Below are 19,164 nucleotides of genomic sequence, written 5' to 3'. Positions count from 1 at the left end.
TCACTTCTAAACTCCAGAAGGACAGTGGGTGGCTATGAGACTCCAACAAAATGATGTTGTCTGAACAAATGGCACATACCTATACAAAGTGTGTTTGACAGAAATAACGAAGAGTGCTTATTTTTATCACTGACAGGCATACATTTGAAACTCTGAGGGGTTTTTACAAGTTTCAAGGGCCATGAGAGTCCAAACACTGATTATCACATCAACTTGAGGGAGGAAAAGAAGCATTTCAGGAACAAAGACATCATATTCACAAAGGCACTGTGTTTTTCAAAAACTCCATTTGTGGCTCAGGTGAATCATCGATTTGAGAATTCTAACTCAAAGGAAACATTGCTACACAGATCGGCTGATGCCATTTCAGAGATAGAAACAACCAGAAACAGCAACAGGGGATACACAGAAATGGAAAAAAGTGTTCTGTACAAGACACACACAAAAAAAAAACAGCAAACCATAGCAGAAATCTGGTATTCTCGTCCAAATAGGGAAGGGTAAAGTATCCCGAAGCTTAAAATTTTCCAGATAACATGCAATGCAGAGTCCAGTTCACTGAGCAGAAAGAGACAGAAAAATAACTTTTCTCTTAATCCTTGTTTCTTTTCTTTGTCTGTCCTTCTTCCCTATTTCGCCTACATATACCCCTTTGCAGTTTTCTCCTTTCCTCTTCTCCCCTCCAGTCATCCCAATCTGGCCCCTCTCCCTCCCACCATCCCTTTCTCTGTTTTTCTCTCCCTCTGCCTTTGTCTCCATCTCTTTAATCTGTATGTATTGCCAGGCAGTGTCTCCATTATTCCATCCAGGGGCAGTGGGCCAGCTCTGTGGCTGATCATAGTGATCCCTCCCTGAGGAACAGTCTGCCTGACACCTGGGTGACTGCCCTGGAGGAACTATGTGTGCCTGTATGTGTGTGTGTACATGTGTGTCAAGGGGCTAATGGGCAGCTTGAGGGGATTACCAGCTTAGCCACTGGGATTACTGGAACTTCACATACACACACAAACACACCCAGACACACACAGAACTGTCAATACTACCAGACAGGAGAGTCACCCAAGGTATATTGGCTGACTTGTTACACTGCCCTGGTTCTCATTAGCCTGCTATCCAAAACAAACAGGGTTAAGAAGATACAGCCATGATCAAGGCTAAGCAGGTCTCACCAGTGCCATGCACAACTCAACAGGTTTGCAACACAGAATTCAGTCCATTCATTTTGAGTCAATTTTAAAATTGGGAGCAGCAAATGGCCCACTGTCAGGACAAATTAATCGTACATTTATACTTTTTTTTTGTTTTTTTAGAAGACATTGCTTCTTATCATACATACACATACAGGATTGTCTTGTTTATTGCCACACTATTGAACAAAGGTGTTGTAGCTGTATGACAGTTTTTGAGGTAGAAGCTTCACTTTCATCAAGCACTGATAGGTGCTAAGTATTTAAATTCACTCATCATTATAGATAGCTTACTGCATATAATCTGAAACTGTGCCCCTTTTCTCTCATAAGACTGAAAAGACCACTCACAGAACATGAGGAGGAAAAAAAAAATCAATTAATGCCAGTCCCAGGTGTATGAAATGCATGCAGACATAATCTCTATGGGCCATGGTGGCTACAATATGACACAAAGAACAGGAGCTCCAAAGACTCAAGAGAGATATATCACCGGGGGATTTGACTCCCTTAATATTGTACTGCACTGTTAACGTTATTGTAATGATTATAATTATAATCTGCACCAGGCTGAGCTGAAAAGAACAGAGCTGGTTATCAGCACTGAATTAATGACATTTGTAGGAAGAATTGAGAGAGAAACAGATGGGATGGGGAGTGTGTGTGTGCGTGTGTGGGTGTGGGGGGGGGGTTGAATTAATATTGTGAAAAGAGAGAGAGGGGTTGAGAGACAGACATTGAGAAACAGAGAGATGAAAGAGTGAATTACATTCATTCAGAGAAAGGCAGACTTAGACAGAAGACTGAGACATTTTGTCAGAAAGAGAAATGATACTAGTGACTGTGTATCAAGACAGGAGTGATAATGAACTGAAAGCTTAAATTCAGAGCTACAGACAGTGATTGAGAGAATGTAAAAATGAGAAACAGAAATTATGTAATTTGAAGGAAAGGAGTAGTGATGGATGAGCTAAATCCATCATAAAGTTATATTCCAAAGAATATATAACACCCGTCTTTCTTTCTTTCTGTCCTCCCTCCTTTGTGTGCCTGTGAACTCTGACATAAAAAAAAAACAGACAAAAAGTCACATTTAATAAAAAATTGTGTTAGTAGTCACAAATTTAAAGTTATGAGTTCTTTTCACAGCACTGCATTCACATTAAATGGAAACATTACTTATTCCTTAAATGGCTAAGAATGGCTTTGCAACTTTTACATGAAAGCATCCCTGTCTGAAGCACAAATGCACTCACACCCACAAAGTTTCCCTGCACACTGTGCAAGGCTTAGTAATTATGCACAAATCAAAGTAAGTCCACACAACATTTTCGTTTCTCCAAGTTTTCTTGCAGTGATTGTTCACACCAAATTGGGCACATGATGGACACCTACTGTGCCAAAATGTTGTTTAGTGCAATAAAAGTTGGTGCAGCAAGAAAGTTGTTTACAAACTGTTAATTTTCTGTTTCCAAGTTAGTTTTGTCCTGCACAAGTGGACTGTAGTTATCTGGTATAGTTCATGTGCTTCTTCACAATTTTCTATTAACTATGTTGAATTCAAAAGATATCTAACAAGGGATGTATAACTTATTTTATATATATATATATATATACTGTATGCACACAACCACTTTAACCACTTTACACGCATACCAACAGCTCCTTTGGTACTAGAGGTCATGTTCTATCCTCATATAGCAATCAGTTTATTGTGTCTGAGCATGATTATCATGATTATACAATCCACATTGTTGAAACAGATTTTCTGCACTGGTAAATATAAAGTAATTCTGATTTTGAAGCAAGTAAATGCTGGTCTGAGCCTCACTGACAAGAGCACATAGGGAGAAGAGCCTTGAAAATAGCCACAAAAAAAGAGTTCTCTTTCTCTTCCTTCCTGTCTTTTTAACCAGAGCAAAGCCATTTGGATCTTTCAACACACACACGGGCACACGCACGTACACACGGGAACATGTACACACACATACACACACCTCTTACCCCCTACAGGGCAGAACTGATGCAGGAAGAGATGAAATACCACTACCTCAGGGGTAAACACACCTCAGTTCACACTCACACAAACCGCTCACTCACTCACACACACACACATATACATCTACATATATACCTCTTGCTTTCTTCTCAAAAAAGTGTACCCAACATCAAAGACCATATTTGCTTATTTTCACACCAATCACACACAGCTGTTTCCCATGGCCTTTGTATTTGTGCATGTTTTCCTTCTTTGACTCTGTGTAGTAGGTGCCTGTCTTTCTATATGCGTGTGTATTTATGCAGCCTGTGTATGTTCTGTGTATATGTGTCTCATTATGCATGTTTATATATAATGTTTGTGTGTGTGTGTGTGTGTGTGTGTGTGTGTGTGTGTGTGTGTGTGTGTGTGTGTGTGTGTGTGTGTGTGTGACTTGGCCAGGTGTAAAATTGGTGCTGTAAAGAATTGCACATACAAACTGGGTCAAGTCAGGAACAGGAAGCAGAGAATAAATTGGCCAGCATATGGCAACTAAACTTTTTTTTTTCCATATGTACTATGGCTGCTAGTCATTTTAATTCATGTCACCACAGATCTGAGCTCTGTAAGAATACTGTGACTGTTTTCCACTGTACAAAAACGACCAACCAAACTGATGGCATCAAAGTAAACTAACATATAAATTAAGTTCTTAGAAAATGTGCAGTATGTAGTTATGACATAACTATCATCAAATAACACATTACAGTAACAATATAAAAGTCTGCACATTTGTTGTCACCAGCCATCAAAGCCAAGTGAAAAAGTGTCAACATTTCAGCACATCTTCAATGCCTTAAAAAAAAAAGGAACACACCTACTGTCAAAAACTGCATGATAAATGAAAAATATGAAGTCTATGGCCATGTTTAAATCCACACATTGATGTCTACAAATGTAGATGTCAAGAACAGCTTTCGGTGTAGCCATGTTTCAGCTGAGTGTATACACTTCAGATATGTCTGATCTAATGGCCAGATCACAATGAAAACAGATGTAACCAATGCTCTGGTTTCACAAACCAAATCACTTAGTTCACCTGCTGCATTGTAGCATTAAAGATGTAAAAAACATTTGCCTTGGAACAGTTAGTAAATGTTTTATGTGCAAAAAGAGAGAAACACTATTGTTTCCCTCTCGTACATACACACAGAAACACATGCACAGAAGCTGCATGTTAACTCCAAAAAACGACTGTAACACCTCAGTCTTAATAGCTCCAACTAGGGTTTCAACCTTGAATCAGATCAGATACGATTTGCTAATCATAGGCTGTAAATGCTGTGCATGCTTGTCTTGATACACTCTCATGTTTTTTAAACATAAAAAAGAAAATATCAGAAACAACTCCTCTACTGTTTTTCCCCTCTTTTCTGTGGCATACCTCCTAGACACTATAATACCAATACTGTGCCCAAGCTGCCGGGCATTACAATGCCTACATTTTATAAATAATTGGCATTATGTACATTGCTTTGTTCCAAATTTTATACAACAGTACTATTTATGGATTGCAAGGAAAGCTACTTGCTGCTGCTGTACTGGTTATCTGAGCATCTTACCTTTCTTCTGGGGCTTTCTCTGTTGGCACATCCATTTCCCTCCTCCTTTTCCTTTTCCTCTGGACACTTCTCCACTTTAGGAATTCTATCCGCTATTCTCATCTGCTGTTCTTCCCTTTTCATTCCTTTTTGTGTTTCAGCAAACTCATCTGAAGTCATAGCCACAGAGGCTTCAATCAAAAACAATGGAATGTGTGTTTTGGTTACAAAAAAGAAAATGAATATGATTCATGTCTAAAAAGGTCAAAGCAGGCACAAAAAGCTAAATTTAGCAATAAATTCCTCTCAAATTCATGACAGAAATGAAACATGTCTTGTGTCTGTGTGTAATCCCGAGCATATTGTTAAAAACCAATAGGATCCCATCATGCAGAAATAAATATACGGTGACCTGTGGTATCTGTATCATTATGCTCAGACTGCCGCTTCAATGGCCATTTACATTATGCTGTCTGATTCGTTTAGGGAGCTTGACAACATGATATAGAGGTGTGACATAAAAACATGTCATACCAAATGTGTGAGAGCCAGACACAAGACTTTCAATAACACTGATTTACCATGTTATGATGCGTTTATTCTGACTGGTTGAGCTCTCAGGTTGTCAAAAAAAAAAAAAAGCAGTGATCAGGATAACGACATATTACACAATACCAGAGCTAATTCAGCCCAATTGCACTAAGTATCCAGAGAGAGGCAGCATTGCTATACCACACCCAATCAAACCTATACCAAAGATTTGGTCAATCTGATCACCACTACCATGAAATCAGAAATAAAGTTAGTGGGGTAAAACAAGCATTACATTCAACTAACACTGCACTATGCTTCTTTGTCCAGAGTAAAGCAACAGAGAGCCTGTAGCCAGGCCCCTGACCGTCAACCCTCAACTTTCATAGAGTTTTGCTAGTCCCCTAACCTCAGTCACTCACCCACTGACTAACCTGAAAATTGATACAATTGTCTCAGACCCTCCACCTGCCAACTCTCAATTCACAGAGCTGCTTCGGTGACACCTGGTAAAGGATTCCGGATTTCACAAACCTAACCTATACTTTTCATTCTACATCTTTTGTTAATTTTGTCAAGAGTTTCACTACAAAAAATAATTTACCGAACAAGTCCCATTAGACTAGCAACAAAACTATCTAGAAATATAACAAGTGTGCTTTCAGAATCAAATAAGGACACGTAACTTATGTTTAGCCCCTCAAAATCAGATAACCGGCAGGCTGCTAGACCTAGAAAATAATAGCTAATGTAGAAATAGCTAGACGCAATAGCTGTTACTTTCAACAGTTACTAAATGCTAGCTTACACCTTCTTAAGTATAAAACGAAAAATTATTAATAACACAAATGTTAGGCTAAAACACTTGGTAACGGTAATGGTACTTACTAGAAGGAATTACTCCAAACTGAGGCAAATAGTCTTTCACACCTGAATTTGCGCAGTTAATTACATTCTCAATCGTAAAGTTTATGCTGCATTCAGGGAACCTCGGAAAATTAGTGCATTACTGGAAAGCGCTACAATATGCTTTGTAAATAAGTAAATAAATACGTAAACTAAAATTGCATCTCTTCTTATTTTTTGAGTTTTAATGTTTGTTATTTTTGTTGAGGTCAAGCATTTACACAATGTGTAATGTTTCCGCGGATGTGCTTGTTGCAGTGTTTGTTTTACATTGTGTTCATGTTGTTAATATTTACTCTAGGCCTATATTTATTCTATATTAGCTTGCCCACTCTGACCAGAATAAATTATAGTCATCTCGTGCATATTCATAACACGTTTAAATGTTGGCGGTATTTAAGATGAAAAATATCTTCCTCTATGATTAAAGCTACATAACATAAATAATATGTAAGTATGTACGTGCATGTATATGTGTATGCATGACCTGTTAGATGCCACTTTCCAAGGCATATGAATAGTTGGAGGAAAGTGTGAACCACAAACAACAATGGGTGCATGACCCATGGTGCATCAGAACTAGAGATTAATGTCATATAAAGCTTGTAATATCAAAGGTTGGACTTTTACCCTGGGGTGTTATTCAATATAAATTGTTTATATGACCCTTTGATAGTCTTCCATAGAATCTCTCTGACACCACAAACAAACGAGTAAACACTTTATTCACTTCCTCGTGTGTTTTTCACCTCTGTATCATATAAATTTAATCTAGATATTCAAACAACATTTGTAACGAGTAGGGTCTGAGATTTTTCTGATCATACTCAGTAATACTATTGACATGCATCCACACAAACCTAGTTTACTTTAAGTAAATGTTTTAAAACCAGATTTGCTTGCACAAAACAAATACAGCCACTAGATGGAACAGACAGATTGACAGATTGCAATGTTAAAATATTCATACAGTGACCTGACACAACTTCAGTGGTTGCTTTGTGAGGGTGACTTTGCAGTTTGTTTCTGTAAAACATAATTTTACATATGAAGTGTGGGCACATGTAGAGAGAATAGCCATGAAAGAACCTAAAGTTTACACGAAACTTCAAATGATGAATTTGCATGCATGGACATCATCTGTTCAGATGCTGCAGCAGATCACATGCAACAGAGCATTAATGATATGTTAGGGTGACGATGGCTCACACATGAAGAGGGAAAGAAAGGTGCCAAAGAAAGACACACTGGACCATAGAGTTGATAAATTTTGTTTGAAAAATGTCACAAGACATTGTAGACATATTAAATAATGACAAGAGTGGGAAATATGACAATTATTAAGGCTAGTAGCAATTTGCGTGACACACATAATAACAATTGTCACTCCTTTTACTTTAATAACAATCCTACAGCCTATGCCTAAATCTTACATCCATTAGTCCTGCTTCTGCCCTGGATGTGTGAAATGCATCATAGTAAATTTAGGACCTCTCTCCAATAAAACATATTGTTAATGATTTTGTTTCCTCAAGCTGTCTTGATTTTGATTTCATCAGAAATATGGGTTGCAGTACATTCCTCCTCATGGAAATAGATCCCCTTAGTTATACATTTTTAAATAAACCAGATTTCCAGGTCTGGGTGGGAAGCTTGGCGTTATTCACAAAGGAGTCTACAAGTAGTTTTTCAGTTAGGGGTGCATTTAAATCCTTTGAATTTCCCTTTGATACTCCCTTGTTTCCTGTGGATTGATTTATCATTCTCCAAAGCCCCATTTACATTATTTCAGAATTCTGTGACACATTTTTTGTTTTAATTACCTAAAATTTGGCATGTTGACAGCAATAACAAATTTGCATTTGAGCTTTTGTCAAAGTTTTGGACTATAAGCAAGTCAGTCTAAAACATCAAGGGGTATAATCCCCTATGTCTTCCATCGTTTAGTGTTTGCATTTCATCCATCTATCAATCCATGCCCCAAAACTCTCAGACGCTCTCTTGGTGCTCACACATTATTAATTCTTAGACAGCTGTTAAATTCTCAGAAGTCTACTTGTTGTCCCACTCACGTCTTCGATTCCAACAAGTTATGTGCCACTACCTGAGCAGGCTTTCACATTTACTATGACGAAACATCAGTGAGTGACAGGAAGTCATTTCAAACGGCAGCTTGTGACACAGGAAGACATTCGCTACAGCTACGCACAGCGGCAGGACGAAAGCAGCTGAGACGACAAAAGAGAGCTGAGTAATGTTGAGCTTTATGCACATTTTAAACAAACCAGTCAAACAGTGCCTTTGTCAGTCAACCTCACAAGAAATGAATAAACAACAATATTCAACATTTGTTCTCATATAATAAATATGTGAAAATGTATTTATTGCCACACAAAAAGAAAAAAAAACAGCACTTATCTATGCTGTATTTATCTAAGGTTATTTAAGCATTTAATGCTGTTGGAATATTTGTCTTGACATTCTTAAGTGTAGCTTTGTTAAACACCTGTCTTATTATCAGAAACGGAAAAAAAGCTTAACTAGCATTTCAATTAAATGAAAATAAATAGACGCTCAAACCAAAGAATCACCACAAGCTCAAGAGCCAACAACATAATGTGACAAATGACCAGTGAAGACAATTAACAGATTTAATTTCAAAATGTCACACTGTCTGTTTAAGGGTCTCAGGCTAAATCAAGCACACCTCAGGAGGTTCCAATATAATTTACAATGATTACATACAAACACACTCTGTCATTCTTAAGTCTGCCTCTCTGTCACCCATTTTCCCGTTTTCTTCTTCATCTCTATTTAGTGTCTCTGTACACATTGTAAATGAGTACGTTAATATGCGCACTGGTATCACAGTTATGGATGGTTTATTGGATTATCCTGGTGCCCAGGCAGCCATAAAACCAAAGAGAGTTCATCCTCATACTTACATAAACTGGAAGGGATATAAAGGATTTGAAAATACATATACATTAACCACAGATCATAAACTTGTGCAATGTGATGAATAACCAGGCTACTCTATGATAAAAGCTGGGACATCATGTATAAGTTAGTGATGAGTGAATTTACTGAACATTTTGATTCTGCATTGTGGAAAAATGTCTCAATTTAATCTGTGTAATCGTAATAATAGATGGAAAACAAGCCATGCTAATAACAGGTGTTCAAAAACAACACCGGCACTGCAAATGAAGAGCCAGCTACAGTTAACAAGGTGAGAAATGCCCAGGAAACATAATCAAAATCCAGATATCACAATGGTATTTTTAAGCAAACTACCCATCACAAAGGAATACTGACAATGGACAGATTGGTATTTTTCTATGAGTTCTATTTTAAAATATCTGTGCATTGAAGGTTCTGTATGTTTATGGGTTCATTTAAGTTTGCAGACTAAAACCACTTTGTTAAGGTTGATGAAAAATCATTGTCATGGTTAAAAAGCTGAGATGTGAAGTCCAGTCTCCAGTCTTAAAAGCTGGGGTTAGCACAGGCAGTGGCAATGAACACAAATGTTGTCTCACAAAATCATACAATAATGATTATGGATGTAATGTAATTAGCTACTGTGCCTGAGACTAAAAAGAATTGAACAAATTTGTAATCGTAACACACAATCGCAATCTACTACATCTTCTTTTCTCCCTTTCTTTTCCTCTGGCCCCTGCTTGGTTCCTCTTCATTAATGTGTCCTAATGAAGGCAGGCTGGACCAGTCATATACAAAAGCGATAATGAGATCGACAAAGAACACAATCAGTTCAATTATTTATGTATTTTAATGATGAACTAGATTTCATTAAATAATTTAATCCCCCTAATTAAAACATTTCATCAGTTTAATTAACAGAGGCCTCCCTGGGAGAGCTGGAGTGGAAAGTGTTACCACAATTACATGTTTATTAGCTCATATTTCTTCCAGGTATTACAGATTTTGTGGTTGAGATGCCACGTGGGATACCTTGTTTTTGGAATGAATTCACTTTAACAATATTAACAATTTAAAGAAAAATAATTTGAAAAACATTTATGTTCTCAAAATCTTTTGGGGGACCCAAAAATGCCATTAAGCCAGCTTTGACCCAGGGTCACTGACCAAATATTAAAACTAGAATGACACAGAATTTGCAATCTAAGGTCCTATGCAATATTAATGTGTTTTGAATGTTGGGGTGAGGGTGTGTGTGTGTGTGTGTGTGTGTGTGTGTGTGTGTGTGTGTGTGCGCGCATGTGTGTGTGTGCGCGCATGTGTGTATATGTGTTCCTGTGATCCACGTATTACTCATGTTGTGGGAACTTAAATCTGTTTACACAGTCACATTATGGGGACTGCTTCTCCTTAAGTCAGCAGGGAAAAAAGCAGATCCCCAAAACGTAAATCATTGCATTTAAGGTGAAAACATGTTTTAAGGTCAGAGTAAGGATACTGAGGTTAGAGTAAGTCTTCAGGAAATGAATGTAAGTCATTGTAATTTCGACTGTGTGTGTGTGTGTGTGTGTGTGTGTGTGTGTGTGTGTGTGTGCGCGTGTACATGTATGGCTTTCACAAATGTAAAGGCACAGAGAGTACAAACAAGCCCAGCTCCATTCATCATATCTGTTTGTTGCACCAACATCATGAAGAGGGTGGACAGGTGAGACAAGACCCGCCCAAAGTTCAAAACCCTGTGTTTGTCGCTGTCAGTAATTCCAACTTCCAAACAGAGTCAATAAATGGTCGAGGGTGGACTGCGGGGAGCTGTTTCACACTGCTTGAATTTGTGTTTAACATGAGAGTCAGTTAATAATATGATTCATCAGCCAGACGGATGTCTCACACAAGTGCCTGCTTGCTGTGCAGAGTTGGAACATGGCTCGAGATCGCTCAGCAATCAAGGAATGTGCCCTTTAGTTGTTTATGAAAACTTACCACTGAAGACACCACTTTTACATCTTGATTAAAGTGTTTGTGGTAAAACTCGTAGCCCTGATTTGGGGACGAGCAGCATTCACACTGAATGTTAATCGTAAATCTGAAAAAACTGCCATCACTGACTGATAGCATTTCTTAAATTATGACTTTGATTTTCTGTTATGTCTGTCCCAAAAGGAAGAAGTGATAGCCTCCTTTAGAGTTCAGAAGAGGTGTGTAGGGAATGACTGAGTATGACACAAGACAAACACATCTGAGGTGTGATGCATGCCAGGCAACCTCCAAATATTCACCCCAGCTTTAAGACTTTGGCTTACTTCCATTTTCACAGCAGTAAATTAGTTGTGAGGACATTTGGACAAACCTGGACCAGTGTTAACATTCAAAGACAGATCAAAGCCTCTCGAAGAAAGCAAGAAGATAAGACAAAAGTAAGAAACAGCTGCTAATGGCTCTGGAGAGCCACATTGGAGAGTGCACAGGCCTCTCTGGCAGCAGGGGGGTTGCTCGTAAATCAAACGCTGGTAATTCATCTACTCTTTCACTTTTTTATGTCAGTCTTTGTTTGTCGCATGCATTAATACATTTTTTAAGCATAAAGTTGTTGCCTGTGTTTTCTGTAACTGACTTTCAGTCAAGAGGTATCTGATCTTTGTTGTTTTCTGTATCTTATTCCCTCTTAAAGTCAGTTCTGGACTGCTCAACCACAGAAACGGTTTTTAGTTTTATTGTGCTGACTCTGAAATTATATCGCTGTTCAAATAATTAAAAGGGTTCCACCGGATAATTCTGATTACAACCATATTTCGCCTAATTTAGCTAAATTTTCCCAACAGATGAGTGTTCATGTGACATTAAACACAGTTATCTGGACAATCCTAAAAAGGAAACACGTGACCTTTGGTCACATTTATTTATGACACGGGGGAAAAAAAAAGAGAATTTATTTGTGTGTGTGACCTGTGTGTATCTGGTGTTTGTGCATTTTATGTGCATTTTATGTGCAAAAGCGTGTGTGTGTGTGTGTGTGTGCGCGTGATCCATGTTAATCGCTCCCCATAATTACCATTTTCTTGTTAATGGATCTGACCTTTTAATCACCGTTTTGCCCTCTGTCCGTGTGCATGCGTTGGTGCGTGTGAAGGAGAGGAAGTGAGAGAAGAAAAGAAAAAGAAAGAGAGAATGAGACAGCAGAGGTAATTTGGCTTAACTAGCGGGGCGATTGTAAGTATGCACACCATAAATCTTCCTCACACACACACGCAAATGCGCACACACAAACCTATGCACGTGAATGCATGTGTGCACACACTCACCCAGCACATCATTTCCTGTTATCTCAGATGAGCAGGAAATCCTAATCAACCAATAAGAGCATAGAGGGCATCTTTCACTTTCTCTCTCCCCCTATCTGTTTGTTCTCTCTCGTTTTCTCCCCATGGGAATCACAACAGAAATCACATAAAAAGTGGCAAAATCTCATGGTCACCCTCTTCTATTCTATTTTGCTCTCTTGCTCCCTTGTTTAATTAACTCTGTATGGCAATTTGAGCACTAAAAGCCACCGGATTGTCTGAGAAAGGTTGATTATTGCAGCTGGCTGATTAGAAATTATGCCCGTTGAACCAAAGGAACACGGTTCATTCCCCACAGGGAGAGAATTGCTTTTCAGCAACCGGCCAAGTATCAAGAGGACTCATTTCATCTCTCCATGACCCAAATCCTTTTTCCTCAATTGAACCAGACCAGATTTCCTTGCCCAGCCCTGCATCTCTGGTAGTTGCCTCACACATGCCCGATGTAATTAAAGAAATCCTTTTCTGACCTCACCCAAAACCCCATCGACAGTGGCAGCTCCTGCCTAATGTTGACAATGCAGTTCAAGATGAAAGATTCTCCTGAGGTGACAGTGAATAGTCAGGCGGTAATTTGGTGACAGTGAGAAATGCAAAACAGATTTGTATTCACTCTTTCTGTTGCGCCGTTTCTAGTTTTTGTGCTTTTGAACGGAACTGGCTGGGATGAATAAGACACGTTAGGATCAAGATCATATAACTTTATTTTAAAGCTGCTAAAAATGCGGTTGTAAATCTTATGTCCTCAAAATGTCATTCAAATATTGCTAAACTCTGACGGATGCAGGCCTCACCCACTTAAAATCAACGAGGACAGCAACTGTCCTGGCAATGGAAGAAAAGACTTGAGAAAAGGTTTGAGTTGAGTTGTACTGTGTGTTGGCATTGGCATGTGCCCTGCAAATGAACTTCTTAGTGGCACATTTTGCTGATCTTTGCATCTTTTGGGCACAGAGCTGCCATTTTTCTCTTCTTGTGTCAGGTGGAGCTGTTCCAGACGCATAGAGGCACACACTCAGGAGAGGCAAACCAGACAAATGTTTGGGGCCTCGGAGGGGAAAAGAGCCGTTGGATGCCCCCTCATATTGGCACATTTTGCAATGATAACTATAAACCCCCCTTAAACCTCCCATACAGACACTATACAGTGCACTGCTGTTGCCCCAAAACCCTCATAAGTGGGGCCCCTGATGATGTGTACTGTAGTTACAGTCAACCCACTGGCTGCATGTGAACCGTTTAGGGGACATCTGTAAATTGTAACGTCTGCCAAAAGTCTCTGATGGGTTTCTTTGCCTGAGGTCCCCCAGAGTCTAGGATCGCCACTGCAGCTGAAGAGCTTGTGTGCAGAAAGTGCTGCTGCCTTGAATAAGAGGACCTGAAAGAGCTCCATATTGGATATTCTTGAATCCGAGAATTACTTGCAGGTGGACGTGAACATTCGTAGGATCAAAAATAAAATTAACCCTCATTTATAGTTATTTGCTTATTTCTGTTTCGTTCCACAGAATGACGTGTGAGCAAGACAGAGAAGCCTTGTTCAAGGATCAAACACAGCAGCTAATCTGTAAACAGTTGTGTTTGCTTTTTTTGGCAGAGCTTTCCAATTTTACTGACTGACAAAAACAAGTTGTTAATAGTCAGCAGATTTACATGTTATCAAGTACCTCACGCAAAAAATAACTAAGAGTCTGAATAAACAGGGAAAAATATTCCTTCATCTTAATAAAACTGAAAAGCTACTTAGATCTAGAGTGTGGGAGCGGTGACGAGAACTTTTTTGGGGACCAACTTGTGCCAAAACTTCACTATCAACCTTAAGCATCAGTGTTTTGTCATGTGAAAATCAAACAACATTTCAATATCGCTCTCACATTTCACAGTTAATTGAATAACTTAATAATAGTTTAATTGCAGGGTTAAAAGAACATGGTGAATTTGAACAGTCAGTGACAGATGCTATTAGGCAATACTGAGTGCCTGATAAAATCATAAGGCAAGGAGAGTTTAATAGCTCATCTGAAATGAGTTTCTTTTCTGGGCATTGTGCTTCTCGCAAAAGGAGCTCAATAAAATAGTTCAATAACTAAAGGGAAACCACAGTGGCACTGACTGAGCCTTGGCAATTTGTGTACTACAGCAAGACAGCACCCTGTTGCTATACAAGGTCATTTGTTCTGCTGCAGTAGTATTGCTTGAGAAAATCCAGCCCAGCACTGATAACATCTTGTCTGTGTGTGTCGAAACAACAAGCATTGATGTTGATATTAAACAGTATGTGCTTTCTAAATATGTATTCACACCAAAACACTGTTACAACCTGTATATACTTCTGGTTTCTTTTATTTTCTTTTTTTTTTCCTGAATTCTTGATCCCTAACGTTTGATCATGAGGACATCTTAGCTTATTATAGCTCATCAGTAATTGGCAAAAACACAGAGGAGTTTCTTTTCATAGCTTCAGCTTAAAGAAGTAAAAACTGGCTGCACATCAATAGTAACCTAATAATAAGCAATGGGCTGCATGCCATTACAGGTGCTTGTGCCTTGCTACTTTTTCATGGAGATTATAGGATGCTGATCACAAATAATTTACTGTGAAAGTAGTCATAATAAAATACTCTTTTAATTTGTCATAACAGCCTTCTGCCATTACGTAATGACTTTTTCAAATGTGTATGATTTACATGCCCATGCTCCACAATTTAAACACTTGTTCACAAGAAATAAAAAGAGTAATAATTTTTCACTGGTCTTACCTGGTCCTGAAGTTAGCAGGGTGGGGATGTCCATCATACAAGGACAGGAAGTCGTATTCTTCTTCTATGGCAAATGACAAGAAGATGAGCTGGATTCTACTTCCTTCCTCCCCGACAATGACCCAGGTGCAGTTTGCGCCATTGGGATAGCCATAGGGAAAACCTGGCGATTCTATACTGCCATTTCGGCCTTTCATCGTACCGCCACACGTGTAGATAAAACCTGAAGGAGAGGAAAGAGGGAATGGTTCATTTATTTTAATACAGTTTTATTTATAAAATAGAGAATTGAGACAAAAGAGAACAGCAAGGAAAGGAGGAAATTATATTTAAAGTTTAAAGTACACAACACACAACAGCATAAACAACAACAAAATATTAAAATGACACAGTAGTTAGCATTAGTGTGTTATAACAGCGTGTGAGGGCTGACTGAGTAGCAACTGAAGAGTATGTTCATATAAAGAATCACACACACACGCACAGCGACACACACTACTGCTCTGTATCCCCCTGAACTCAACAGCACTACATGGTTCTACAAGTACTCCTTATACTCTGACCTGCTGGCCGAGTCCAATATTGTTGGTCGATTATTCAAAGCCAGACTGACACTGAAGCATATTACTGCTTTTTATATCAATGTAGGAATAGGCCACAAGTCAGCAAAAGTGATTCTAAGTAGGGCAGCTTTTGTCATGGTTTTGAGTTTCAGTCTGCGCATTCATCTTTTCATTCGTTTGGTCCACTTGTTTCTAATTCTGCTGTCATTTCTTCAGACACTAACCTCCTCCTCCCCTCTCACCCGTTCACCTGTTCCCTTTTCTTGCCACTTGCTCCGTGCCAGGTTGTCCTTGTGCCTTAGCTTTCCAGCACTCTGCTCTTTGCCTGACTGTCTGATCCTGATCGTGTTTTCGGACCTCGCCTGTGTTTGTTTTTGGATTTTCCCTCAGCCTGACCCTTTGTACTTTGTTTACTTGCTTGGATTGTTGTATCCTTGTTGTTTTCTAAGTACTTTTACATCTGCCTCCTGAGTCCTGCTCTTGGGTCCCTTCTCTGAAAACTGTGACAGCTTTGATCCAATAAATCTCTGATGCTGATGTGCAATTACATAGTGATGGAATATATAGCGTATATAGAGTATATGTAGCGTGCTGCTACAGTAGGAACATAATCTTTTCACTGTCCTCCCCCTTATCGAGTGCACAGGGCAGGGTCTGTTTCAGATCAGCACCCTGGGAGCTGGTATTCACATTCAGCATGGGGTGCTTGAACCCAAGTCCTCTGACTGACTGGAAACCCCGCTGCCACTGAGCTACCCTTCCACTGGACCTAATAGGTGAAATCAATAAGAGACCAGCATTTTCCTGGATCCTCCCTCTGTGCCTCTACAAGATCAAAAGCTGCCTATATCTTTGTTTTTGCAAATCAATAACTGACATGTCAAAATACCCGACAACAATATGTCTGTAGCCGTCAGCTTTAACAAAGCCTTTGAACATGAATCAGCAAATTAGAACTGAAGGACATAACCAATTGTTTTTTTTTTTAGATATACATCTACGCTTGTTGTTTCTATTCAGATGAAAACAACAGATGACGTAAATGCAAATTCTTGCACACAATGCCGTGCGGCATCAAAGACAGCTAATGATTTCTTTAGGGAAGGGGACGGTAAATAGCCTACTAATAGATCTTAATGAGCTACTGTAGGCTTTTGAATATGGTTCTGAGCATGCGGGGGCAGGCTGTGGAGGAGGAGACGAGGAGAGAGAGTAGGAGGAGAGGAACAGATGCAAAACTAACAACTAAATTAACTGCCACAGGTGTGATGTTGACTTTTCTCTCTGCACAAGACAGCAGCAGCCCAGCATGCGTTTCGACACCTCCACTGCTGCCGATGCCGAGTGTATGCGACAGTGCTGGATCTTTAAGCACTAATGAGTGATATCAATTATTCTCTACATCAGGTCCATTCTCAGCCATAAAAAAACTCATGATCATCTATTCAGCAAAATTTGAGATTGTGTTAGAAATGATCATTCATTTTTTTTTAAGTTTGCTTATAGTCAGTCAGTTTAGATTAACCAGTGAGTAAAGTGGTTACAAAGCAAGTGTTGTAGCTATGCAGCACACAATACTGTCCCCTGCATACAAATTTAAATGGTGGATAAGCTGTTCACAATAAGTACCGTAAGTTTATTGTATTCCAGGATAAACACAAATCAAAAACAGCAATTGAACATATTATAACAATGAGGTGATGGAGTATTTTTGAAGGGACTGTTAATGTGGATAACACTTGCTTTTACAGGCTGCTTGTACTGATAAATTAAAAGGGAACCTAATTTTGCTGCTGTACTTATTCCAAATCTCACCGGGTTTCAGTGCCTCCTAAATGCCTAAATTGTAAAATGTAAATGTAATTGATCTCCTTGGACTTTACAGTTCACATCAGGATCATTATCTTCTCCCTTTGATCTTAATGATCCTTTTATATCAAACACACCACAGGTGTTAGATGAAAACCTTGGAGTGTCCAGGAGTGAACTCAGTCCAAAGCATTTTTTGCGATGCTCTTATCGATCCCCAATGGAGAAACTCTTCACTACTTCCACTCCACAGGGGAGTCAGACTGCAGAGTCAGCTTACAGAGCAGGAACACTGAGAGCTGATGGGGATTTAGCATCATCCTGCTCAAGGACACTACAGCAGAGAAGAAACGTTGCTGTCATATTGGGCTTGATCCTATGTCTTCTTGATGTACGTTGTATTCTCTTATCCAGTGTAGCTGTGTGTTTTTTGCCTGTTTTTATTTTTTTTGTAATACATAATCAGTATGTAATTCAGCTCCTCATTTTTATATCACTGGGAATTAAAAAGCTCTACAATAGTGTTTGATGCTGCGGCAGCCTTTGGTGCATTATTTGAAGTTTAAATTAAAGTGTTTAATTGAAAATTGCTCTTACTGTATGTTTAAAGTCCTTGAACTCCTCTGCTTTAATTGATCTCCTCTGAGTGCAAAGCTCAAATCAGGAAGATCATCCCCCTGCCTTTCATGTTTATGGGCCTTGTTATTTTCCATGGCAGCCAGGGCCACAGGGACAGCAGGGTGATCCCGCTGGATGCTTTTTCAACCAATTATCCAAGACAGAACTCCAACCAAAAACTGTGTGTGTCCCTACATATATGTGTGTGTGTGTGTGTGTGTGTGCGTGTGTCTGTGTGTTTGTCCAGCCCTCATTTACACAGACAATTCCAGGACCATCACAGTGACGGATATAATGACCAATGGCAGTCTGAGCTGCAATTAAGGGGCTGGTATCTCTGTCCCTTCACAACCAATCACAGCTGAGATGTTGAGGAACCGGGAGGGACAGGCAGAGCCATTAGAGACACACAGCAAAGATGGCACACATATATGAACATACACACACAAACCTACAGAAGTAACATATGGAATACACTAGGACTGAAATACAGATTCATAACATAAGATGTTTGTGTTTCAATTTGCCTACAAGAAAACAAAAGGCTAGACATGCCGCTGGTAGCCGTGCCTGCTTTTTCTTTCTACAATACTCTGAAGAAAAAAGCACAGCACTGGAAGAAAACAACCTATTGAACTGTCACTCCCATCTTGGCCCAGATCATGAAAGGGAACATCCACTTGGTTCCCAACGGGAATTCAATATTATGATCAAAGTTTATGAGGATTTAGCAGAGGTTCACCTGAGGACACCAAATATTCACACATTTAAAGAAAAAGGCAGATCAGAACATCTATCCAAGGTATTTCATTTTTAATGAACTATGTGATGGAATAGATAATGTTCAAGTTTTGAATAAAATCACTGATATATCAAATAGTGGTTCATGGATTATGGCTACTATGGATAGGGAATCTTTATATAACAT

At 39.1% G+C, this 19,164-nt stretch overlaps 1 protein-coding gene across 1 annotated transcript in view; it reads right to left on the bottom strand.

Moving 5' to 3' along the window:
- The window catches only part of LOC147818560 (CUB and sushi domain-containing protein 3-like), a 293,472-nt gene that overhangs the window by 99,809 nt on the left and 174,499 nt on the right, over nt 1–19,164 (bottom strand). The window contains exon 5 of the mRNA XM_087176618.1: nt 15,247–15,469. Coding sequence (XP_087032744.1) covers nt 15,247–15,469 — 223 coding nt within the window. The remainder of the gene's footprint in view (nt 1–15,246; nt 15,470–19,164) is intronic.

The sequence above is a fragment of the Seriola lalandi genome, unplaced genomic scaffold (genome assembly GCF_002814215.2).
Source record: "Seriola lalandi dorsalis isolate HSWRI2012SDOR001 ecotype SW California unplaced genomic scaffold, Sedor1 jcf7180002054562, whole genome shotgun sequence".
NCBI lineage: Eukaryota > Metazoa > Chordata > Actinopteri > Carangiformes > Carangidae > Seriola > Seriola lalandi.
The sequence above is the reverse complement of the archived record's forward strand: the minus strand, read 5'-3'. Positions and strand labels throughout refer to the sequence as shown.